The 19,078-nt window shown below is 42.1% G+C and overlaps 2 protein-coding genes and 2 non-coding genes across 6 annotated transcripts in view; 1 reads left to right on the plus strand and 3 right to left on the minus strand.

The window, feature by feature from the left end:
* Positions 1–3,211, plus strand: part of DIPK1A (divergent protein kinase domain 1A) — an 89,044-nt gene extending 85,833 nt beyond the window's left edge. Inside the window, exon 5 of one of the 3 annotated variants that reach the window (XM_006140144.3) lies at positions 482–2,062. In XM_006140144.3, the coding sequence (XP_006140206.1) occupies positions 482–1,294 (813 nt within the window). In that variant the 3' untranslated portion in view covers positions 1,295–2,062. Of the gene's footprint in view, positions 1–481; positions 2,063–3,110 lie in introns of those variants that run through there. The other 2 variants (XM_027770443.1, XM_014586574.2) reach the window with 2 other exon arrangements.
* A 95-nt stretch (positions 3,212–3,306) lies between these two features.
* Positions 3,307–16,335, minus strand: RPL5 (ribosomal protein L5; the record flags this gene model as incomplete). The annotated part of the gene is made up of 8 exons (XM_014586578.1): positions 3,307–3,479; positions 4,016–4,104; positions 9,079–9,256; positions 10,540–10,742; positions 12,060–12,194; positions 14,501–14,616; positions 14,711–14,780; positions 16,027–16,335. Coding segments are annotated over 8 exons (1,200 nt in total), but the record flags the coding sequence as incomplete, so codon positions are not given.
* Positions 3,819–3,951, minus strand: LOC114007305 (small nucleolar RNA SNORA66). The gene has a single exon (XR_003548932.1). It is a non-coding gene; the product is annotated as a small nucleolar RNA SNORA66 (small nucleolar RNA).
* On the minus strand, positions 9,324–9,418 carry LOC114007290 (small nucleolar RNA SNORD21). The gene has a single exon (XR_003548920.1). It is a non-coding gene; the product is annotated as a small nucleolar RNA SNORD21 (small nucleolar RNA).
* Positions 16,336–19,078: the final 2,743 nt, after the last annotated feature.

The following is a 19,078-nucleotide window of genomic DNA, read 5'->3' on the forward strand; positions in this document are numbered from 1 at the left end:
AAAAATTAAAAAAAAAAAAAAAAAAAGTGCGCTTTACTGTAATTACAAAACACGGTCCCAATTCAAGTATCATACATCTTGCTATTTAGAAACAACACATGAAATTCCTTTATGGAGACCCAGTAGTAAAATTATTACTGGAAGGGCCACTAGATAACACAGTGGTTGTCATTAGACTCACATGTGGTTGACCACAGTTCAGGTCCTGTATCTAGTGGCTTGATACTCATGCCAGGTGTGTGTGCATGCATGCCCAACATCCCAGGAGAATAAAGGGGAAGGGATTATGGAATGGCCATTCCCCCTGGGGGGATTTTTTTCCCTGTCTTTCTCACTCTGGCAAGCACATACCCTGTCAAAAACCTCTAAATGTGTATATATATATATAAATATAACTACCATGGTAATATCCATAAGGAAGTTAGTATATTAAATAGTAGATATTCTTTCTGTATAATTAGCTAAATTCTTATTTTGAAAGGCAAAGTTGGGGGACCAAGGAAACCTCTCTGAACTGGTGAATCTCATCCTGACTGTGGCTGACGGAGACAAAGATGGCCAAGTGTCCTTGGGAGAAGCAAAGTCAGCATGGGCACTTCTTCAGTTGAATGAATTTCTTCTCATGGTGATACTTCAAGATAAAGAACATACCCCTAAATTAATGGGCTTCTGTGGTGATCTCTATGTGATGGAAAGTGTTGAATATACATCTCTTTATGGGATAAGCCTCCCATGGGTCATTGAACTGTTTATTCCATCTGGGTTTCGAAGAAGCATGGATCAGTTGTTCACACCATCTTGGCCTAGAAAAGCTAAAATAGCCATAGGACTTCTAGAATTTGTGGAAGATGTTTTCCATGGCCCCTATGGAAACTTCCTCATGTGTGATACTAGTGCCAAAAACCTAGGCTACAATGATAAGTATGATCTGAAAATGGTGGATATGAGAAAAATTGTGCCGGAGACAAACCTGAAAGAGATGATCAAAGATCGTCACTGTGAGTCTGACTTGGACTGTGTCTATGGCACGGATTGTAGAACTAGCTGTGATCAGAGTACCATGAAATGTACTTCAGAAGTAATACAACCAAACTTGGCAAAAGCCTGTCAGTTACTCAAGGACTACCTACTGCGTGGTGCTCCAAGTGAAATTCGTGAAGAATTAGAAAAACAACTTTACTCTTGTATTGCTCTCAAAGTCACAGCCAATCAAATGGAAATGGAACATTCTCTAATACTGAATAACCTAAAAACATTATTGTGGAAGAAAATCTCCTACACAAATGACTCTTAAGTTTGTTACCATTATAGGAAACTTGCCACCTCTAAAGAACAATTTTGAACATTTTTTAAAAAGGCTTCAGATCCCTGGTAATTAAACAAAACTTACTTCTCCTGGGCCCAAGAAACCATATCTTAAGTACATGAGATTGCCGAAGCAATAGCAGGAAGTATAAGATCAACAGGTCTGAAAGATTTCATTCCTGCCCTTTTAGAAGCCCTGTTCCAGTTCCCAAGTACATTCACTGTGTAACTATTTTGACTGACTTAAAATGCTGTGAAAAGCCTCATTCCATAAACATCGAGTGTTTTGTAGACTGTTGGCCAAATTACTACTGCCAGAAACATTGTTTTGCATTGAAGCTGCTGTCTAAAAAAGAAAATTTATACATAAATTTTACTAATGTCTTAGCATGGTAAAGTTTGCACATTACAAAACTGCAAAACAGATAAATTAAAGTCCTGCCTTTGTAAACAAATGTTGAGTTAATAGCATGGTTTATTATATTTTAGACTTAGACATTTTTAAACTCATTCCAACATCTTATGTGTAACTTCAGAACATTTCCATGAATGGCTCTTACTTCTGGAGTGTTCCTTTTAGTGGCCAAAACTGAACATTCATCAGCCTTAAGATTCAATGGGTGATCTACCTTAGTACCTACCAGCCAACCTAGCTCTTCCAAACTGGAGTCTTTTTTTTTTTTGAGAGGTTTTTGCTATAGGACGCGTGCGCTCGCCAGAGATAGATATAGACAGAAAGCGAGAAATCACCCCCCAGGGGGGATGGTCACACCGCAGTCCCTTCTCCATTCTCCTCTCGGGATTTTGGGCACACACGCGCACACACACCCGGCTGAGTTTTAAGCCACCGGGTCCGGGTCACGAACCTCGGTCGACTACGTGGGAGTCCAGCGACATAGCCATTACACTAACTGCTGGTTCCCCCAAACTGGAGTCTTAAGGACATAAACCCATGCCAGATCCACATTCCTGAGCTTGAGCTATGGGGGATGGTCACACCGCAATCCCTTTTCCTCCACTCTCCCCTTGGAATCTTAGGCATGCACATACATGCGCCCAGCTTGAGTTCAAGCCACTGGGTCTGGGACTTGAACCGCAGTCAACTATATGGGAGTCAAGCTCCACAGCCATTACGCCTTCTGCTGGTCCTGGAAGACTTTTTAAAGTTTTCTAAACACTATTTCCTGTGGGTCAAAGGGCTATTTCTTAGAAATATGTAAATTTATTCATCTTACCTTTTTCCCCATGTAAACTTGATGTACTTAATATTTGTTCCTCTTATTATATTCAGATCTAGCATGTATCTTTCAACATCTCCACAAAATGAAACACCTCCTTAGAGGAGCATTCTTCTGTTTAGTTTTTTTTTTTTTGGAGGTTTTTGCTACAGGATGTGTGCGCTCGCCAGACAGAGAGACAGATGGGATCTTAGGCGCACATGCACAAGCACCCAGTGTGAGTTTAAGCCACCGGGGCCAGGACTCGAACCGCAGTCGACTATGTGGGAGTCCAGCGACATAGCCATTATGCTAACTGCTGGTCCCTGCTCAAAGTATTCTTTGAGACTACTGCCCCATTATTCTCTGCTCAAAGGTTTCACTTGATAGAAGTGAATGTGTCAAATTTATGTGACTTGCATTAGATATCCTTTTCTCAAATACTAAAGCCATGAATCAGCACCAGGCTTGTTTGCATTAAAAATGTATACTTTGAAGGTATTTTCTTCCCATTAATCATCTGGATATAATAAATGGATGAAAGAAATAACTTCCTAGTGATGGTTATAGTTTGTTGCTTGTTGGCAGTTTAGGGGCCGAACATCATTCAATCTGAGCGATAACCAAGCCTGTCAGGGAGAAGAGAAGCCCAGGTAGGGATGAACTTTGTTGGAGTCAACATACAGGTCAGCTTTTTCTAGAAAAATCTATACTTGTTTCTTGGGGATGGAGGGACTGTCAACTCCTTTGCTTTTAGGATAATTAGTTTCACAGTAACACAGCCTAGTAGAGAAACTGTTGCTTTCTTGTGATTTATTATCTTTTATCGTGAATAAAGTCATAGAAAATTGTTTGGTTTAGCTCTCAGCAGCCCGCTCCTGAGCTCTGAGGAAGCTTGCCTTCTTCTGGGCTACCCGATCTTTCTTCTGGGCAAGGGACATCTTCGGACGATTCCACCTACAAAATAAAGAACTTTAGAACAAAAGCCAAAGAGGACAAAAAATACTTAATTTCAATAGAAAGAGACATACTTTGTTATCAGATGGACGCTGAATCAATCTAAGCCTTAAAACATGTATCTACATATGATTTTAAAGTCAACTTTCCCAGACCCCAACTCCTATGATGCCGCCCTATAAACTCAGGGCCCAAAATCCAATAAAAACCATGTTAGTACAATGTTTAAATGTTTGTTAAAGTATTATTATTCCTAATAAAGATCAAAAAAATTCAAGATTAAAAGAACACTTTTCTTTAGGGAACCACTAAGAAAAAAGGCAGTAATTGATATCTATATACTGTACAGGATAGAACGGGCCACCTCAATAGCTTGAGGCTAACTACATATTTCTATCACCAAAATTACTTTAGCAAACCTGGTTCCCTTAGCGTCTGCCACATCACGCAGAGCTAGTGATCGAGTTTGCACAATGTCACTCACAGTCTGACCCACTTTGAATATAGGAACCACCCCCAACCTCCTCCTCACACACCTCTTCTTTTTGACTTCTTTCTTGGGTTTCTTTTCATAGACTGGGTTCTCTCGTATAGCAGTGTGAGCTTTCTTATACATCTCCTCCATCTGAAACAAAGGAAAGCAAAACAGTACTTGGTTTCATTTCACATACCCTACTATACATAACATACACTCTACTACTTCTTGCTAATGCCCTTCTAAGCCAGATTCTCAAAAGGAACTAAATCAAATCAATGCTGGTATCTGCTTAAATTTTTAACCCCTTTTCCTAACAAATTCCCAATCTTTATCTTACACAGTATGAACTGACACTTTGTACTTTTTGAGTAGATCCACAGCAAATTTATAATGGGCCTTCAAAAAAAAAGAAAGGAAAAAATCCTTTATGAGAAAGCTGCATGGATATCAAAAGGTTGGGGGACTAAAATAAATAGGTATTTTACTTTAATCCACTTTTCCTATGAACTTTCTAAAGTCTCCTGGTCTTTCTCTGCAGAAATACTTGACACTTTATTATTTTAAATACCGTCTGGCCTATATTCTTTCATTCACATGGGGATACTTGCCAAAACAAAACTTACTTAAGATGTTAAGATGACCAGTACATAGGGCCAAGATAAGAGTACAGACATAACCGAGGACGACTGGACACTAGAGACAACAAGTAACCATCAAATTACTTGTCATCCCACAGTCTCCATCTTTACCCCATTTTTCAATGCAATTCCCAGTATCATGTACCAGAGATCTCTTCTTTAATACTAGTCACTAGTATCAGGCAGTAATACAAGGCATCCAGAATTAGACACAGGCCTGATTTTCTACAAAACCACAAGAAGCTACCACTATCTTATTGGGCCATTTTGTTCTAAAACTCTTCCCCCCCCCAGAAGTTTCAGCTCTGAATATTACAGCGCCCTAAAGGCTATGTCAAGGTAACCCTCCGTCTCTAAAAAGCACTCATTCATGTGGAGAAAATATGATGACAATACACAAGTGCATGAAGTTTAGCAAAGACAAATATTGCAGAAATGATCATTGTCTTTGAAACTACATAAATTCCTTTTCTTTCTTTTTTTTTTAAGTACTTTATTTAACTTTATTTATTTTAATTTGACCAGAGAGGGACAGGTAGAGAGAGAGAGTGCATGCGTGAGAGCAAGAAAGCAAGCCAAGCTGCCAGATTTGGGACTCAAATAGCGAGCCCAGTGCACCACCATCCAACACACCACCTGCACCCCCCCCCAATTCCCTTTCAGTTAATTTCTCTACCTCGTTGAGCACTCTAATATAGCTATATACCATGACTAACCTGTTCAGTTACTTCAGATAGTCACTTAACAAATCTAAGCACCCGAGTTCCCTTCCTTCAAAAAGATCAGACAAGTAAAAAATAAAACCATATAATATACATGACATCATATTGGGTGTATGCAGACAATTTCAGCCAAGCTGAAAAGGGAAATGGCCAGGGACCAGCAGTTAGTGTAATGGCTATGTTGCTAGACTCCCACGTAGTCAACCGCAGTTCGTGTCCTGGACCCGGTGGCTTAAAACTCACGCCGGGCGCGTGTGCGTGTGTGCCCAGGATCCCGAGAGGAGAATGAAGGAAAAGGGATTGCAGCGTGGCCACCCCCCCCCCACCCCCGGGGTGGTGATTTCTCACTTTCTGTCTCTGTCTCTGTTGAGCAAAACCTCTTAAAAAAAAAAAAGGGAAATGGTCATTGTAGACAGACTCCTATGTAGTAAACTGCAGTTCTAGTCCTGGACTCAGCAGCTTAAAACTCACACCAGGCATGTGTGTGTGCACCCAGGATCCCAGGAGAATGGAGGACTACATACAGCATGGCCATTTCCCCAGGGGGTGATTTCTCACTTTCTCTCTCTTCAGCAAGTGCATGTGCCCTACAGCAGAAATCTCTCTTAAAAAATAATGACCCAGCTGGAAAAGTATGGTAGCCAAAGAGCAGTATGGCTGAAATATACCAAGTACATAGGAAAGACTAGGAAACAAACATCTGAAAGCATAGACAATTAAGTCTACATCAAGTTCTAAGTATGACACGACCAGATCGTACATATGGCTTAGGAAGAAAAGTATGCATGCCAAGTACAATCAGACTAAAAGATCCCTTGGACCAAGGCACTTCTCCAGACTAAAAGATCCCTTTGACCCCGGCACTTCTCCAAGGCGAAATCAGTAGTAATGCAAAGAAATATACACACATAAACGTTAACATAGACAACATATTAAAACTGATAAAACTACCCATTAATTCTTAACTCAAAAACTCAAGCTATGTGTTTTTTCAGTCTCAGACTGTGTCCAAAAAGCACAGAAGTATCAGTCATCTCTTCCAAATTATGACCATCTTAAAATTCATAGCCAACTGTCCAAAATACAAACTACTATGTACTGACAGAAAAGAACCTAATTATCCCTAATTTTTTTTTTTAGATTTTATAGTTAGAACAGCATGGTAATGATGTGATTTGTATTCCACACTTTACTATAATTCCTTTATTTTCAAAATTCATGCTACAGATCAGACACATGCACAAAAGGAGAGATGTAAGAGGCAAAGGGGAAGAAGACTCAAAAGGGTGTTGTTTATAACTTCAGAACTGTATCAGGCTAGCTGGTGGTGTGGTAGTTAAGGCAGCTGGATCACATACTATGACTGTGCGTCTTGAGCCCCAGACCCAGCAGCTTGAAAAATATGCTGGCAGAGGTGTGTACATGCCTAAAACTCCCAAGAGGAGATGGAGATAAGATTGTGGTGTGGCCATCCCTGCTAGGGAATGATTTCTCACTTTCTTTAGTCTCTCTCCAATGAACACACACACCCTATTGCAAAAAATTATACAAAACAAAACAATCATTTTCAGGCCTGCCAGGTGGCTTGGTGGTTAAGGATCCCACATGGCAGACTACACAGTTATGAATCCCAGAACCAGCAGCCTGAAAAACACTTCAGGTGTGTGTGCTCAAAAAAGTGGCAAGGACAAGAGGGACTTCTGTATAATTATCCCCCACCCTACCAAGAAAGGGAAGGAGAAGGCTTTCTAACTTTCTCAGGCAAGCATCTGTGTCCTAAAGCAAATTAAAAAAAAAAAAGCTGTATCATTTTTAATGTCTCAGCAGTGGAAGCTCTGCAGATTCAGCTTTGGGCTAAGTTTCCAATATTAAGCCCACTTTGGTAAAACTTGGTTCCCTTGGGACTAGCAGATAGCATAATTATTATGTCACTGGGCTCCCCACATAGTCAACTGCGGCTCCAGTCCTAGATCTGGTGGCTTGAAACTCATGCCAGGTGCATATGTGTGCATGTCCCAAACCCCAAGACGAAACTAGAGAAGGGACTGCAGTGTGGCCATCCCTCTGGGGAGGCGATCTCTTGCCAGCAAGCTCCCGTACCCTTTAGGAAAAATCTCTCCAAAACAAAACAATATGGTTCCCTTCATTTCTATAATATCATGCAGAGCTAGTGATCAAATCTGCACATCTCCCTATGTCCATGCCTGAGAGCTTCAGAAAGCCCTGATGTGGCATATTTGCTATGAAGAACTTTCTTCCTCTGGCCTCAAAAATGAAGTTGGGGCCGGCAGGTAGTGTGGTGGTTAAGGGCGCTGGACTCCCACATGGCCGACCTTGATTCAAGTCCTGAACCTGGCAGTTTGCTTTCTCACTTTCCTTCTCTCTCACTCCCTCTGTCCCTCTCTGGTCAAATTAAAATAAACAATAAATAAAATAATTCTTAAAAAAATAATGAATGAAGTTGGAGCCAGCAGGTGATAGTGGTTAAGGCGCTGGATTCCCACAGGGTCGACCACAGTTTGAGTCCTGGATGGTGGTCTGGTGCCTTGAAAATCATGCCAGGCGCGTATGTGTGCATGTCCAAAGTCTTCAGAGGAAAATGGAGAAGAGACCGTGGTGTGAACACACCCCCCTGGAGGGTGGTTTCTCAATTTCTCTGTCTCTCAGGTGAGCATCCACACTTAAAGCAAAAATGTCTCTCTCAAAAAAAAGTAAAAACAAAATTAGTCAAGTTGTAGTATATAGCATCTTAAATCAAACAAACTAGATCAAAACTATAGGAAGCGGGGGGTGGCGTGGTGGTTAAGGGTGCTGGAGTCCCACATGGGCGAAAACGGTTTGAGTTCCGGACCTGGTGGCTGGCTTGCTTGCTTGCTTGCTCGCTCGCTCTCTCTCTCTCGCCAAATTAAAATAAATAAGCAAATAAAATAAATAAAGCGAAATAATTTGTTTAAAAAAAAAAAAACTATAGGAAGGACATCCACAAAATTTAAGTAGCCAGGGGCCAACAGCACAATGGTTGTGTCACTGGACTCCTATATAGTTGACCACAGTTCAAGTCCTGGACCTGGCAACTTAAAACACGCTGGGCATGTGTGCACGTGTCCATCCTTCCTGAGGGGTGATTCCCCACTTTCTGTTTCTGTCAAGCACACACACCCTATAGCAAAAACCTCTTTAAGAAAAAAAAAATTAAAGGCACCATAAAGCATTAGATGGGGATCCCCAACCCCCAGGTCATGGACAGGTGCTGGTCCTCAGTGCCAGACAGGTTGAAGACCACTGATTTAGATGCTTGAAGTCCACCATGCTTCAGTAAAAACACAGCGACAAGTCTAGCTCATCAAAGTCATGCACACCTTAACCACAGGGACAGGTTCTGAGAAAGGCCTTGTTAGGCAATTCCATGACTATATAAATAGCACAGAAGTACACTTTCACAAATCTTGGTGGGCACCTAGGCTGCATGGTATCACTTTGAGACCACCATCATACATGTAATGCCCTGCTGAGTGAAATGTCATCATATCACACATGACTAAACTACCTCACCCGACTTGTTAAGCTATGTGTATCCAACATTCCTAATTTCACTTTAAACCAAAGACAGCTTATGTGAATCTACTGGTACCTACATTTCAAAATTCAGCTGTTACCTGCAACTTATAATAAACCTATGTATAATGTAACCCACCAAGAACAAGTAGTAAGTCCATTTCTACAAATCAACTAATACAGGAATTCTTAGGTAAATTTTTTACCATGTCTGGAGTTACATTGTTCTTTATGTACTGAGAGAACTGTTTCTTGTAAGCGTCTTCATCTTCTTCCATCAGGTAACGCATGTAGTCTGCAACGTTCTGGCCCATGATGTGCTTCCGATGGACTTCTGCATTAAATTCCTTGCTTTCAGAATCATAACCAGGGAATCGTTTGGTACTAAAATAAAGGTTTCATACTTTAGTACAGATTGAAATTAGTTTACCTGTAGGAATTCACTTCAATAGCTGCCATCAGTCCCGTCTTGAAACAATAATTACATCATATGCAACCAAAGGACCAACTAGCGACTGCTCAGTTAGTGGGGTATCATCATTCGGCAGCTCTTCTCTGAATTCCAGGATAGAAAAGAAATTCACCTCACAAACACCCTTAAGCCATGGTTTTCTAACACTACAAAAATTCATTCTGGATATTAACATAGAAAAGAACTTTGAAATTCATCCCCCAAATCCTACTATTGTTTTTGGGGGTACATCTATCTAAGATAACTGCTGAAATAATCAAGAATGCCCTTGGTACATCCTCATCTCACTAACTCAAACACCTCTAAGAGGTTAATAAGGATGTAAAGAACAAAAAAACACACACACATTATTAACTCAAACCAAAGACACTACAAATTAACCTACTAGATTGTTGGAAAAGCTATGATGCACTTTTACATAGAAAAACTTAGAAAAGTATGTTATGACTTTCTCTACCACCTAATACTTATCTGTCTACAGGGCGCTGGACTCCCACATGGCCGACCAAGAATGGCCTACAATCTTCCAGTTTGAAGTTTAAAAATCTTTTAGCTTTTTTTTATCAAATTATTTTATTCCAGGATCCACATGCTTCCATAATTTAATAAACCAATTTTTATTTTGAATGGAAGGGGAGGAACCAGCAGTTAGCGTTAACGGCTATGTGGCTGGACTCCCATGTATTCGACCGTGGTTTGAGTCCCGGACCTGGTGGCTTAAACTCACACCAGGCACATGTGTGCGCATGCCCAAGAGCCTGAGAGGAGAATTGTGGGGTGGTCATGTCCCCTGGGGGTGATTTCTCACTTTCTGTCTCTGTCTGTCTGGTGAGCACAAGTACACTATAGCAGTAACCTCTCTCTCTCTCTCTCTCTCTCAAAAAAAAAAAAAAAAAAAAAAAAAAAGCAAATGCAGAAGGAAAGGAGGGTGGAGTGCTCATTTCTAATCAAACACTAAGTTTGTGGTTCTAACCCCAGCTCTTCTATTTATTGACTCCAAATTCCTAGACAAATCCCAAATCACTCTACCGTTGCGACTGCTCTCTTCATTTATAATATGGGTTACAGTTCCTTCCTGCTTTGCTGTTTCTTTTGAAGTACCTGTTATACAGCAGGCATTCAATGACATCTATTCAATTCAGAAATTTCTGTCTAACTGGTTGGAAACAGGGATTTGAATCCAAGCATTTATTACCTGTGAGGGATAGATAAGCCTCCATCCACCGCTCCCTTCAGGGCCCCAAAAACTTTATTGCCAGTGGTGGTTCTGGCAAGGCCTGCATCCAAATAGCAGGTGAAGGCACCAGGCTGACCATCGATGCTTTCTACATTGTACTCATCTCCGGTCACTTCCACTTGACCTTCATAGATCTTGTCCATGCCAAACCTATTGAGAAGCTATTAACATCAAAAAGCCAATGTAAATGATGGTCTGAAAATATACAAGCCCCTCTCAAATTAAAATATTTTTGCTACAACTTTAAGGACCTCTAACATCTGAGAAAAAATATTCCTTGCTACTCACCTATCCCTTTATTCCAATTTACTTTTAAAGGTCATCAAAAATCTACAAAAGGATGTTTCCATTTCACCCACAACTATAACAATTTTGTTTTCTAACTTCTTGATCTTTTCTGGACATAGCTGTATCTAATTTCTGCAGAAATCAATTTGAATGTGTAAGACTTAATTTGATTGTTATATTTACTCAAGGAAGGTAATATCCACATTTCTTCAGACGTGAAGAATCAATAACTAATTACTGAATGTTATTACATGTTGTCTTAATTTACTCTGTAATAAAACTTTCACAGGAGAATTCTGGGGTAAACAGCTTCCAAGGCTCTACTTTCCAACTACATGTTAATTTGGGCCACTCCCCTGCTGATACATAGTCACCTAGTGAGATGGTTTCACCATAAACGGTGCCTTTGCACCAAGTTGCTCTCATATATAATGACAATATACCTCCCACTCAAACATTATAGCCAATGAACATGTGGACTCTCAACATTATGTGTGTGCCTGACAACACCATTCCAAAACAGTAATTAAGGTAACAAAGTTAAGCAAAATCCCATTTTCATACCAGTTTGTATAACACATACAGTAAAAGCTGCCAACTAAATGGGAACTATTAAATCCTGCCCAAGCCCACCCCTCTAAAATGTCAAGACACCGCTTCTCAAGGTTTAATGTGGAAAAAAGTCACTTGGGACATTCTATCAAAATATAGACTGTGCTCAGAATGGAGGCCTCATGAGTCTACACTTTTAACACAGCTGATGGTCATAAGATGTACAGCTGCCCAGCAAGGGACTTCACTGTCAAATTAAGTAGCCACTAGCCACAAGTAGCTTTTCACATTTAAAAATTCCATTCCTCCGTAGCACTAGATATTTCAAGTGCTCCATAGCCACAGATGGTTATGCCAACAGGCAGCAGATTACAACTCTTCATCCTTGCAGGGAATCTACTGGACAGACCTGATCTAGATAAAATGCACCAACATGAAGAGAAACAACTATTTCCCCAGATTAGAAAGTGTACTGCCACCTTAACCAAACTTTATCATGGCCCGTGTCAATGACAGGGCCATAGCAGGCACTTTCCTGAAGCCAGGGCTGAGGGTTATCTTCTCCATGTGCAAACACCTCAGGCGCAGCTCAAGCAATGAACTAATCCCATAGTACATCGAAGTCATCTTGCACTTACCCTGCGGGCCAGCAGCAGGCCAGTACAATATGCTGCAGCATAATTTGTCAGGCCAACCTTCACACCGTATTTGGGTAGTTCGTGTGCATAAGCTGCGCAGACTATCATATCCCCTTCTATACGGGCATAAGCAATCTGCAGAAAGTGACAAGCCAGGTTAGTAATCTGTTACCCTCACTACTTATTTAGTTTTAAGTGCCTTCTTTTTCAAAGTAATTAAAAACATAAGGATGAGCAAATGGTATAGTGGTTACATTGCTGGAGTCTCAGTCAACTTTGGTTCAAGTCTTGGACCTGGCAACTTAAAACTCATGCTGGGAGCGTGTGCGTGCATGCCCAAAGTCCCAAGAGGAGAATGGAGAAGGGACTGCAGTGTGGCCATCCCTAGCCCCTGGAGGAGAGAAGGTGTGTGCAGGGTGATTTCTCATTTGTCTCTCCAGCAAGTGCACGCACCATATAGCAAAAAATCTCTCTAAAAAAATAAAGATGGACACAGGGCCAGCAGTTGGCGTAATGGCTATGTCACTGGATCCCCATGTAGTTAACTGCAGATCTGGTGGCTTAAACTCACGTCAGGCGCATCTGTATGTGTGCCCAAGATCCCAAATGGAGAAGGGATTGCAGTGTGGCCACCCCCCCGGGGGAGGTGATTTCTCACTTTCTGTCCCTCTGTCTCTGTCTTTCTGATGAGCGCACACACCCTCCTATAGCAAAAATCTCTCCCCCTCAAAAAAATTAATTAAAAAAAATAAAGATGGACACAAATCAGCATCATTTAAAGTTGTCTGTTTAGTTAATACAGCAGTTGAGCAGTTATACAGTAAATCTGGAATATACAGACATACAGAAAGTCTGTCACAGTAAAGCTAAACTGATTGAACACTATGTATGAGAATGTTTTTAGAATAAATTACAATGTAGTGCTTTACTTCTAAATACCAAAAAGATTATTCACTGGGTGGCTGGTAAACTAAATACTTTGAAAAGTCAGAGAAAGGGGCCAGAAGATGGTATAGCGTTTATGTTACTATACTCCCACATGGCTGACTGCAGTTTGAGTCCCAGAACCAATGGCTTGAAACTCACACCAGGTATGTGTATGTGCATGCGTGCTCAAGATCCCAGGAGAATGGAGAAAGCATCCCTGTGATCAACCCACAGGGATGCTTTCTCACTCCCCCCCTCTCTGGCAAGCACACACACCCTAAGGCAAAAAACCTTCTTAATAATAATAATTTAAAAAAAAAAATCAGAGAAATACCCCAATATTTCAAACACCTTCTGAACTATGCAAAACTAAGTTCTAAGAGGTTTCAGGTACTTATGTTACCTTAACTTGGATATGAAGACACTGCCTTCATAATTGACAAATTAATTTGCTCAAAGATCATGTGTCATGTGTGCCTGCCTCTCATGAAAGATCAGCAAATCTAAGACACTGCTGCTTGGAGGCCCAGGCCACATGGGAGGCCTGTGTTTGATTCCTGGTCCAACCTAAAAACCAAGCCAGCTGTGACTGCACAAGGTGGGAGGCTGGGACAACAGAATCCCAACACTGAAGGGGGGAAAAAAAAAAAAAAAAACAAAAAAAAACAACCAACAACAACAAACCAACCAACCATCACAGGCTTGCCCTGTTGCAGAGTGGTTAAGAACTGTGCATTGGGAGCCAGATCTCACACAGCCAACTGCAGTTCAAATCTCGACCCTGGTAGCTTGAAAAACACACTGGGCCAGTGTACCCAAAATCCTGAAGAACCAAGAAATGGAGAAGCAACTGACACGTGACCACACCCTATGGGGGATGCTCTCTCTTTTTGAGGAGCACACACACCCCCTAGCAGTAATTTCTTAAAATTCTTCCCAGTTGAAGCCTAGAATACTAGCTTCCAGAAACAAACTTCTAAAAGTCTTCATGTGAGAGATACCTTTGTACATTTCATTTAAACCTACTTCAAACAATCAGCAGAAATAAGAACAATCTTAAGACTCTCATTTGACACTCACAAGTACCTACCTCTTCAAGAGCAGTGATTAAGTGGCATGTGAGCTCAAAGCTAGAATCCAGACTTCATCCAGTTATTCTACTGGAATCAGGACAGGTCCATTTATTCCCCGTCCTACCCACCCACAAACAGAGGTTTCTGAGCCTTTCTTCCAAATTAGGAAATAAATGGGATCACACTGGGCCAAGATTCCTAAACAAGGCTGATCTTCAGTCACCTGTTTTCTAAGGTACCAATTTCCCAGGCTCCAACTATATACCTGCTGATAGAAAAAGAACTACCCACCTCAACGCTTTTGGAGGGACTAGAGTGGACAACCCTTCTAACCCACACATAACGTGTGGACTTTGCACTCTCAAGTACACCTTCTCTAGCAAGGTAACTAAGTAGGAATGGGGTTTACTATCCATTGTTTGAATCTAGAATACAACTTACCTGACAAATGATATCTCTGTTAGTTACACGAACTATCATCCTGTATTTGGGTGTGTTGTACTTATTTTTATCCTGGATCACCAAGCGTTTCCGAGCATAGTAATCAGTTTTACCCTCTAGAGAGGAAAAAAAAGATAATCTTAAGAAAGGCTACTCCATTACAAAGCAGAATTTTGTAACATTGTGAACATGAAAAAAAATGGACTGTACCTCGTCGTCTTCTAAATTTCACTTGGTATCTCTTAAAGTAGGCCTTATTCTTGACGACTTTAACAAATCCCTTAAAGAAAAAAGAGCACTTATAAAAACTTTCACATATGTTTTAACCAATGATATTTCTGATGTGAGTTAAACTATGCAACAAAATATCAAACTTCCAGAGCTGATCCTGACAACTGTCACTTGTAATCCCATTTTTCAAACCAACTGGGGTCAAAAACCACTTTTCCTTCTATTTTTCATGTGTCACAATCTGACAGTTTTCTAACAACACAACAAAAAATCGTTAAGAGAAAGATGGAATGAAAGAAACGTACAAAATGCAGGCTCCAATTCATGAGACTCAAAAGGTATAAAATTACAAACTGCTCTGAAAACTTTTTAAATGGTTAGTTTCAATTTGTACACTTATTTTGTGGAAAACCAGGCGTGGTCCCTGTGCTAAACTTTTGCAAAGTGCTGCTCTAGAGGGCACCTAAAATGGTGCTAAACGTCAGTCTATTCAGAATACCGTATGTCCCACTTCAAGAACTCCACTAACTTCACCTATTTCTCTCACTTCCCAGGGTACTTTATTCAAAAGCCGAAATTACCTGCTAGAACACCTGACTGGCCAAGAGCGCATACTGCCATTACTTCCGACTAGAACAGCACTGCTCCCCCAGCGGCACTCTGCCCCACCTTTGGGGCCCCATCCCAACATTCATTAAAGAACTGATGCCAATGGCAGGAGAGGTAAGAGTGGCAGGAGGCACGTTATTTAAAATTATACGAGCTTCCTTCCGGGGCCCAGGGACGCCACGGCCTGCAACCTCCACTGAGGTTTAAACCTCACTACCTCGACCGACAGGCACTGGCTTTCGAAAGACTCTCCGACCCCGACCTCTCCCGCAAAAGCACCAAGTGTCGAGGGGCAACACGGTCCGAAGACTTGCAGCCGGCCTCCACGCTTGCATCCCCAGCTAGTTTGTAAACGAACGCAAGCAACCTCCCCGCCCTGGCGACCCGTCTGTGCTCCCTCCGACCACCTGACACGACCTCCCAAGTTTGTCTTTCCAACGCACCCCTCTCTCCAATCCGCCGCCCCAGCTCCCGCTACGCTTCTCCGCCAACCCCTCCCCCCCAAGATCGCGAACCAGGCCGCAGCCATTAAGGCCACGCTGGGAGCCGCATCCCAACCACCGCTGAGCTCGCAATCTACTGCCATCCGACCCCTACGCAGCGCGAGACGGGCTCCGGACTGGCGCTCTGGCCAGGGGAAAGAACGCCCGTGCATTCGGTGCTCCAAGATCGAGGTGCCCACTCACCATCCTGCGGAACAGCGACCAGCGGCCGGAGCCGACCTGCAGGCCCACAAGCACTACAGGGGGAAAAAAGGCCGTAACATATGCGCAGGCGCAGTATGTAGCACTGCCGATTACGCGAGCGACGTAAGGAAGAGGGAGTGCGCGGGCGCGTAGGCGTGCGGTGCACCGCCCCCTGCCGGCCGGAGGACGAACGCTGTTTTTTTGCCTCGTCGCTAACTCGGTGCGGCTGGTTTCCTCGCTTCTCACGAGGACGACGGGTGAGCAGGAAGGGTTACGCCAGGCTTTCGCTTTCTTTGCTACTCTTTTTTTTTTTTTAATTTTTTAATTACGTAGAATGAATTTGCTCTGGAGTCCTTTTGCCCTCTCCAAGACTCTACTTCCTGGACTCTCATCCGGGTCCAGATCAAGCATGAGACTCCCAGGAAGACTGGCAAAGAGCCCCAAGCCTGGGATAGGGAGCCAGCGCTCTGACGTCCCAGGGCACCTCTGCACCGGGTTCAGCCCTCGCAGACTGTAAATTCTGAGGGTGGGCCCAGCGGTCGGGCGCATGGGTGCATCAAGCGCCCAGTACCCAGCGCAGTGCTCCGCACGTGTTACCTGGGAGAAGTGTCGCTTTCTCATTCTTTTACCATTATCTTCTTCCTGTATCCCTGACTTGCCTCAATTTTTACTCTTCCCCTGTTATCTGAGCTAGTCAGTTTAACTTTTTCTTGAAGTTTTTAAAAATTTTTCCTTCACTTAAAACTGGGGGAGTGGGCCAGCAGGTGGCGTGGTGGTTAAGGGCACTGGACTCCCACATGGTCAACCATGGTTCAAGTCCTGGACCTGGAGGCTTGCTTTCTCGCTTCCCCTGTCTCTCTCTCTCTCTGTCTCTCTCTGGAAATATTAAAATAATAACAAATAAAGTTAAATAAAATAATTTTTTAAAAAGAAATGCAGCTGTCTTGGGAACCAGCAGTTAGCGTAATGGCTATGTTGCTGGACTCCCACGTAGTCGACAGCGGTTCACGTCCCAAACCCGGTGGCTTAAAACTCACGCCGAGCGCGTGTGCGTGTGTGCCCAAGATCCCGAGAGGAGAATGGAGGAGAAGGGATTGCGATGTGACCATCCCCCCTGGGGGGGTGATTTCTCCCTTTCTGTCTCTATGTCTCTGTCTGTCTGGCAAGCGCACGCGCCCTATAGTGAAAATCTCTCCAAAAAAAAAAAAAAAAAAAAAGCAGCTGTCTTTAAAAAAACAAGTGGGGGAATGAGCCGTTCCTTTTTCCTACTACATGTGGAGACTGAGGAGAACCAAATAATAAAAGCACGTCAGTGGAAAAATATTCCCTCACCTAACAGTATTTCAAAGGTGGGCTTGGACATTTTGCATGGGAATCATTTGGGTACTATTTAAAATGCAATTATCTGAAAGTCCTGCATCACTACTAAATCAGACTCTGGAGATTGGGGACTGGAATCTGCATCTTCAATCTGGCCTCAAGTCAGGTGGTCTCAAGAAAGCACAAAACAAATCCTGCTTGTCCAGTAATAGAACTTACTCTACAGGAAAAGAGCAAACCAGTTTAAAATAGTCATAGCCTCAAGTATGAATTTTTTTTTTTTTAAGATATTCTTGCTATAGGGTGTGTGTGCTCACCAGAGAGACACAGAGAGAGAGAGAGACAGAAAGCAAGAACCTACCCCACATGGGGATAGTCACACTGCAATCCCTTCTCCTCCATTCTCCTCTTGGGATTTTGGGCATGAATGCACATGAGCCTGCATGAGTTTCAAGCCTTCGGGTCTGGGACTCAAACTGCAGTTAACTACGTGGAATTCCAGTGCCTTAACTACTTATGCTACCTGCTTGCCCCCATTATTATTATTTTTTTTAATTTGGAGAGAGAGAGAGAAAGGGAAAGTGAGAAGAAAGCAAACTGCCAGGCCCAGGAGTAGTAGAGCCATGGTCGGCCATGTTGGGAGACCATTGTCTTAACCACCATGCCACCTGCTGACCCAGTCAGTATGAATTTTAATCCAGTTTACCCATCCGTCAGTGATTTGAGCCTGTCTTTGAAAGATGAGTGTACATGGATTTAACCTAAGAGAAAAGAAAGTATGACTGACTGTCTCACTGTCAAGAGCAGGGAGAGAGAGCTGCCAACCAGGATGGCAAGGTTAAGTGGCTCCAAAAAAACAACCACTAGAATAAACCAGAATTATGACACTGGTTACCTCTAGTTTCAACATATCATTCCTTATAAAATACAAATGGACACCAATTCCACTCTGGCAAATGTCAACAGAACTCTGAAGGAGAAATGTTAAAACACCCCTTGTAGGGACAGCTGGTGGTATAGTGGTTAAAGATGCTGCACTCCCTCATAGCATCCCTCAGTTCAAGTCCTAGCCCTGGTGGCTTGCTTTCTCACTTTCTTTCTCTTTCTCTCTGTTTCTCTCTGATGAGTGCATGTGCCCTATAGCAATTATTTTTAAATAATAACAATGAATTAAATAATTCTTTAAAAAAAACACTCCTCATAGGCAAGCATGACTTAATCTTTGCTGAGCAGCTTTTGAAAATGTAAAGAAAGAGACATACAATTTGTATTATAGAAAATATCTAAAGATTGGGGCCAGCAGGTAGCACGGTGGTTGAGGCACTGACTCCCACATGGCTTACCATGGTTCCATTCCTGAACCTGGCAGCTTGCCTTTTCACTCCCCAACCCCGGTCTCTCTCTGTTAAACACACATACCTTATAACAAATTAAAATAATGACAATAACAATAATACATACAATTAAATAATTATTTTTTAAAAAAGAAGGAAAAAATATCTGAAGACTTTCATTTTGGTGATTTATCAGATTATTACCCTGTTAAAGATGTGTTGATTAGAACCTGCCTACACTGGAAGTAAAAGCATCGGGAAGAAAAGTCTACCTGGAAAACAGGTGCATCCCTAACTTTTGCATGTTTTTTGGCAAGAGTATACTTGAAGGCCTACATACCATTCGTATGAATATTTAGAAGTTCTGAAGCAAATTAACATGATCTTGAATTAAATAT

Source organism: Tupaia chinensis, unplaced genomic scaffold (assembly GCF_000334495.1).
Source record: "Tupaia chinensis unplaced genomic scaffold, TupChi_1.0 Scaffold000023_1, whole genome shotgun sequence".
NCBI lineage: Eukaryota > Metazoa > Chordata > Mammalia > Scandentia > Tupaiidae > Tupaia > Tupaia belangeri.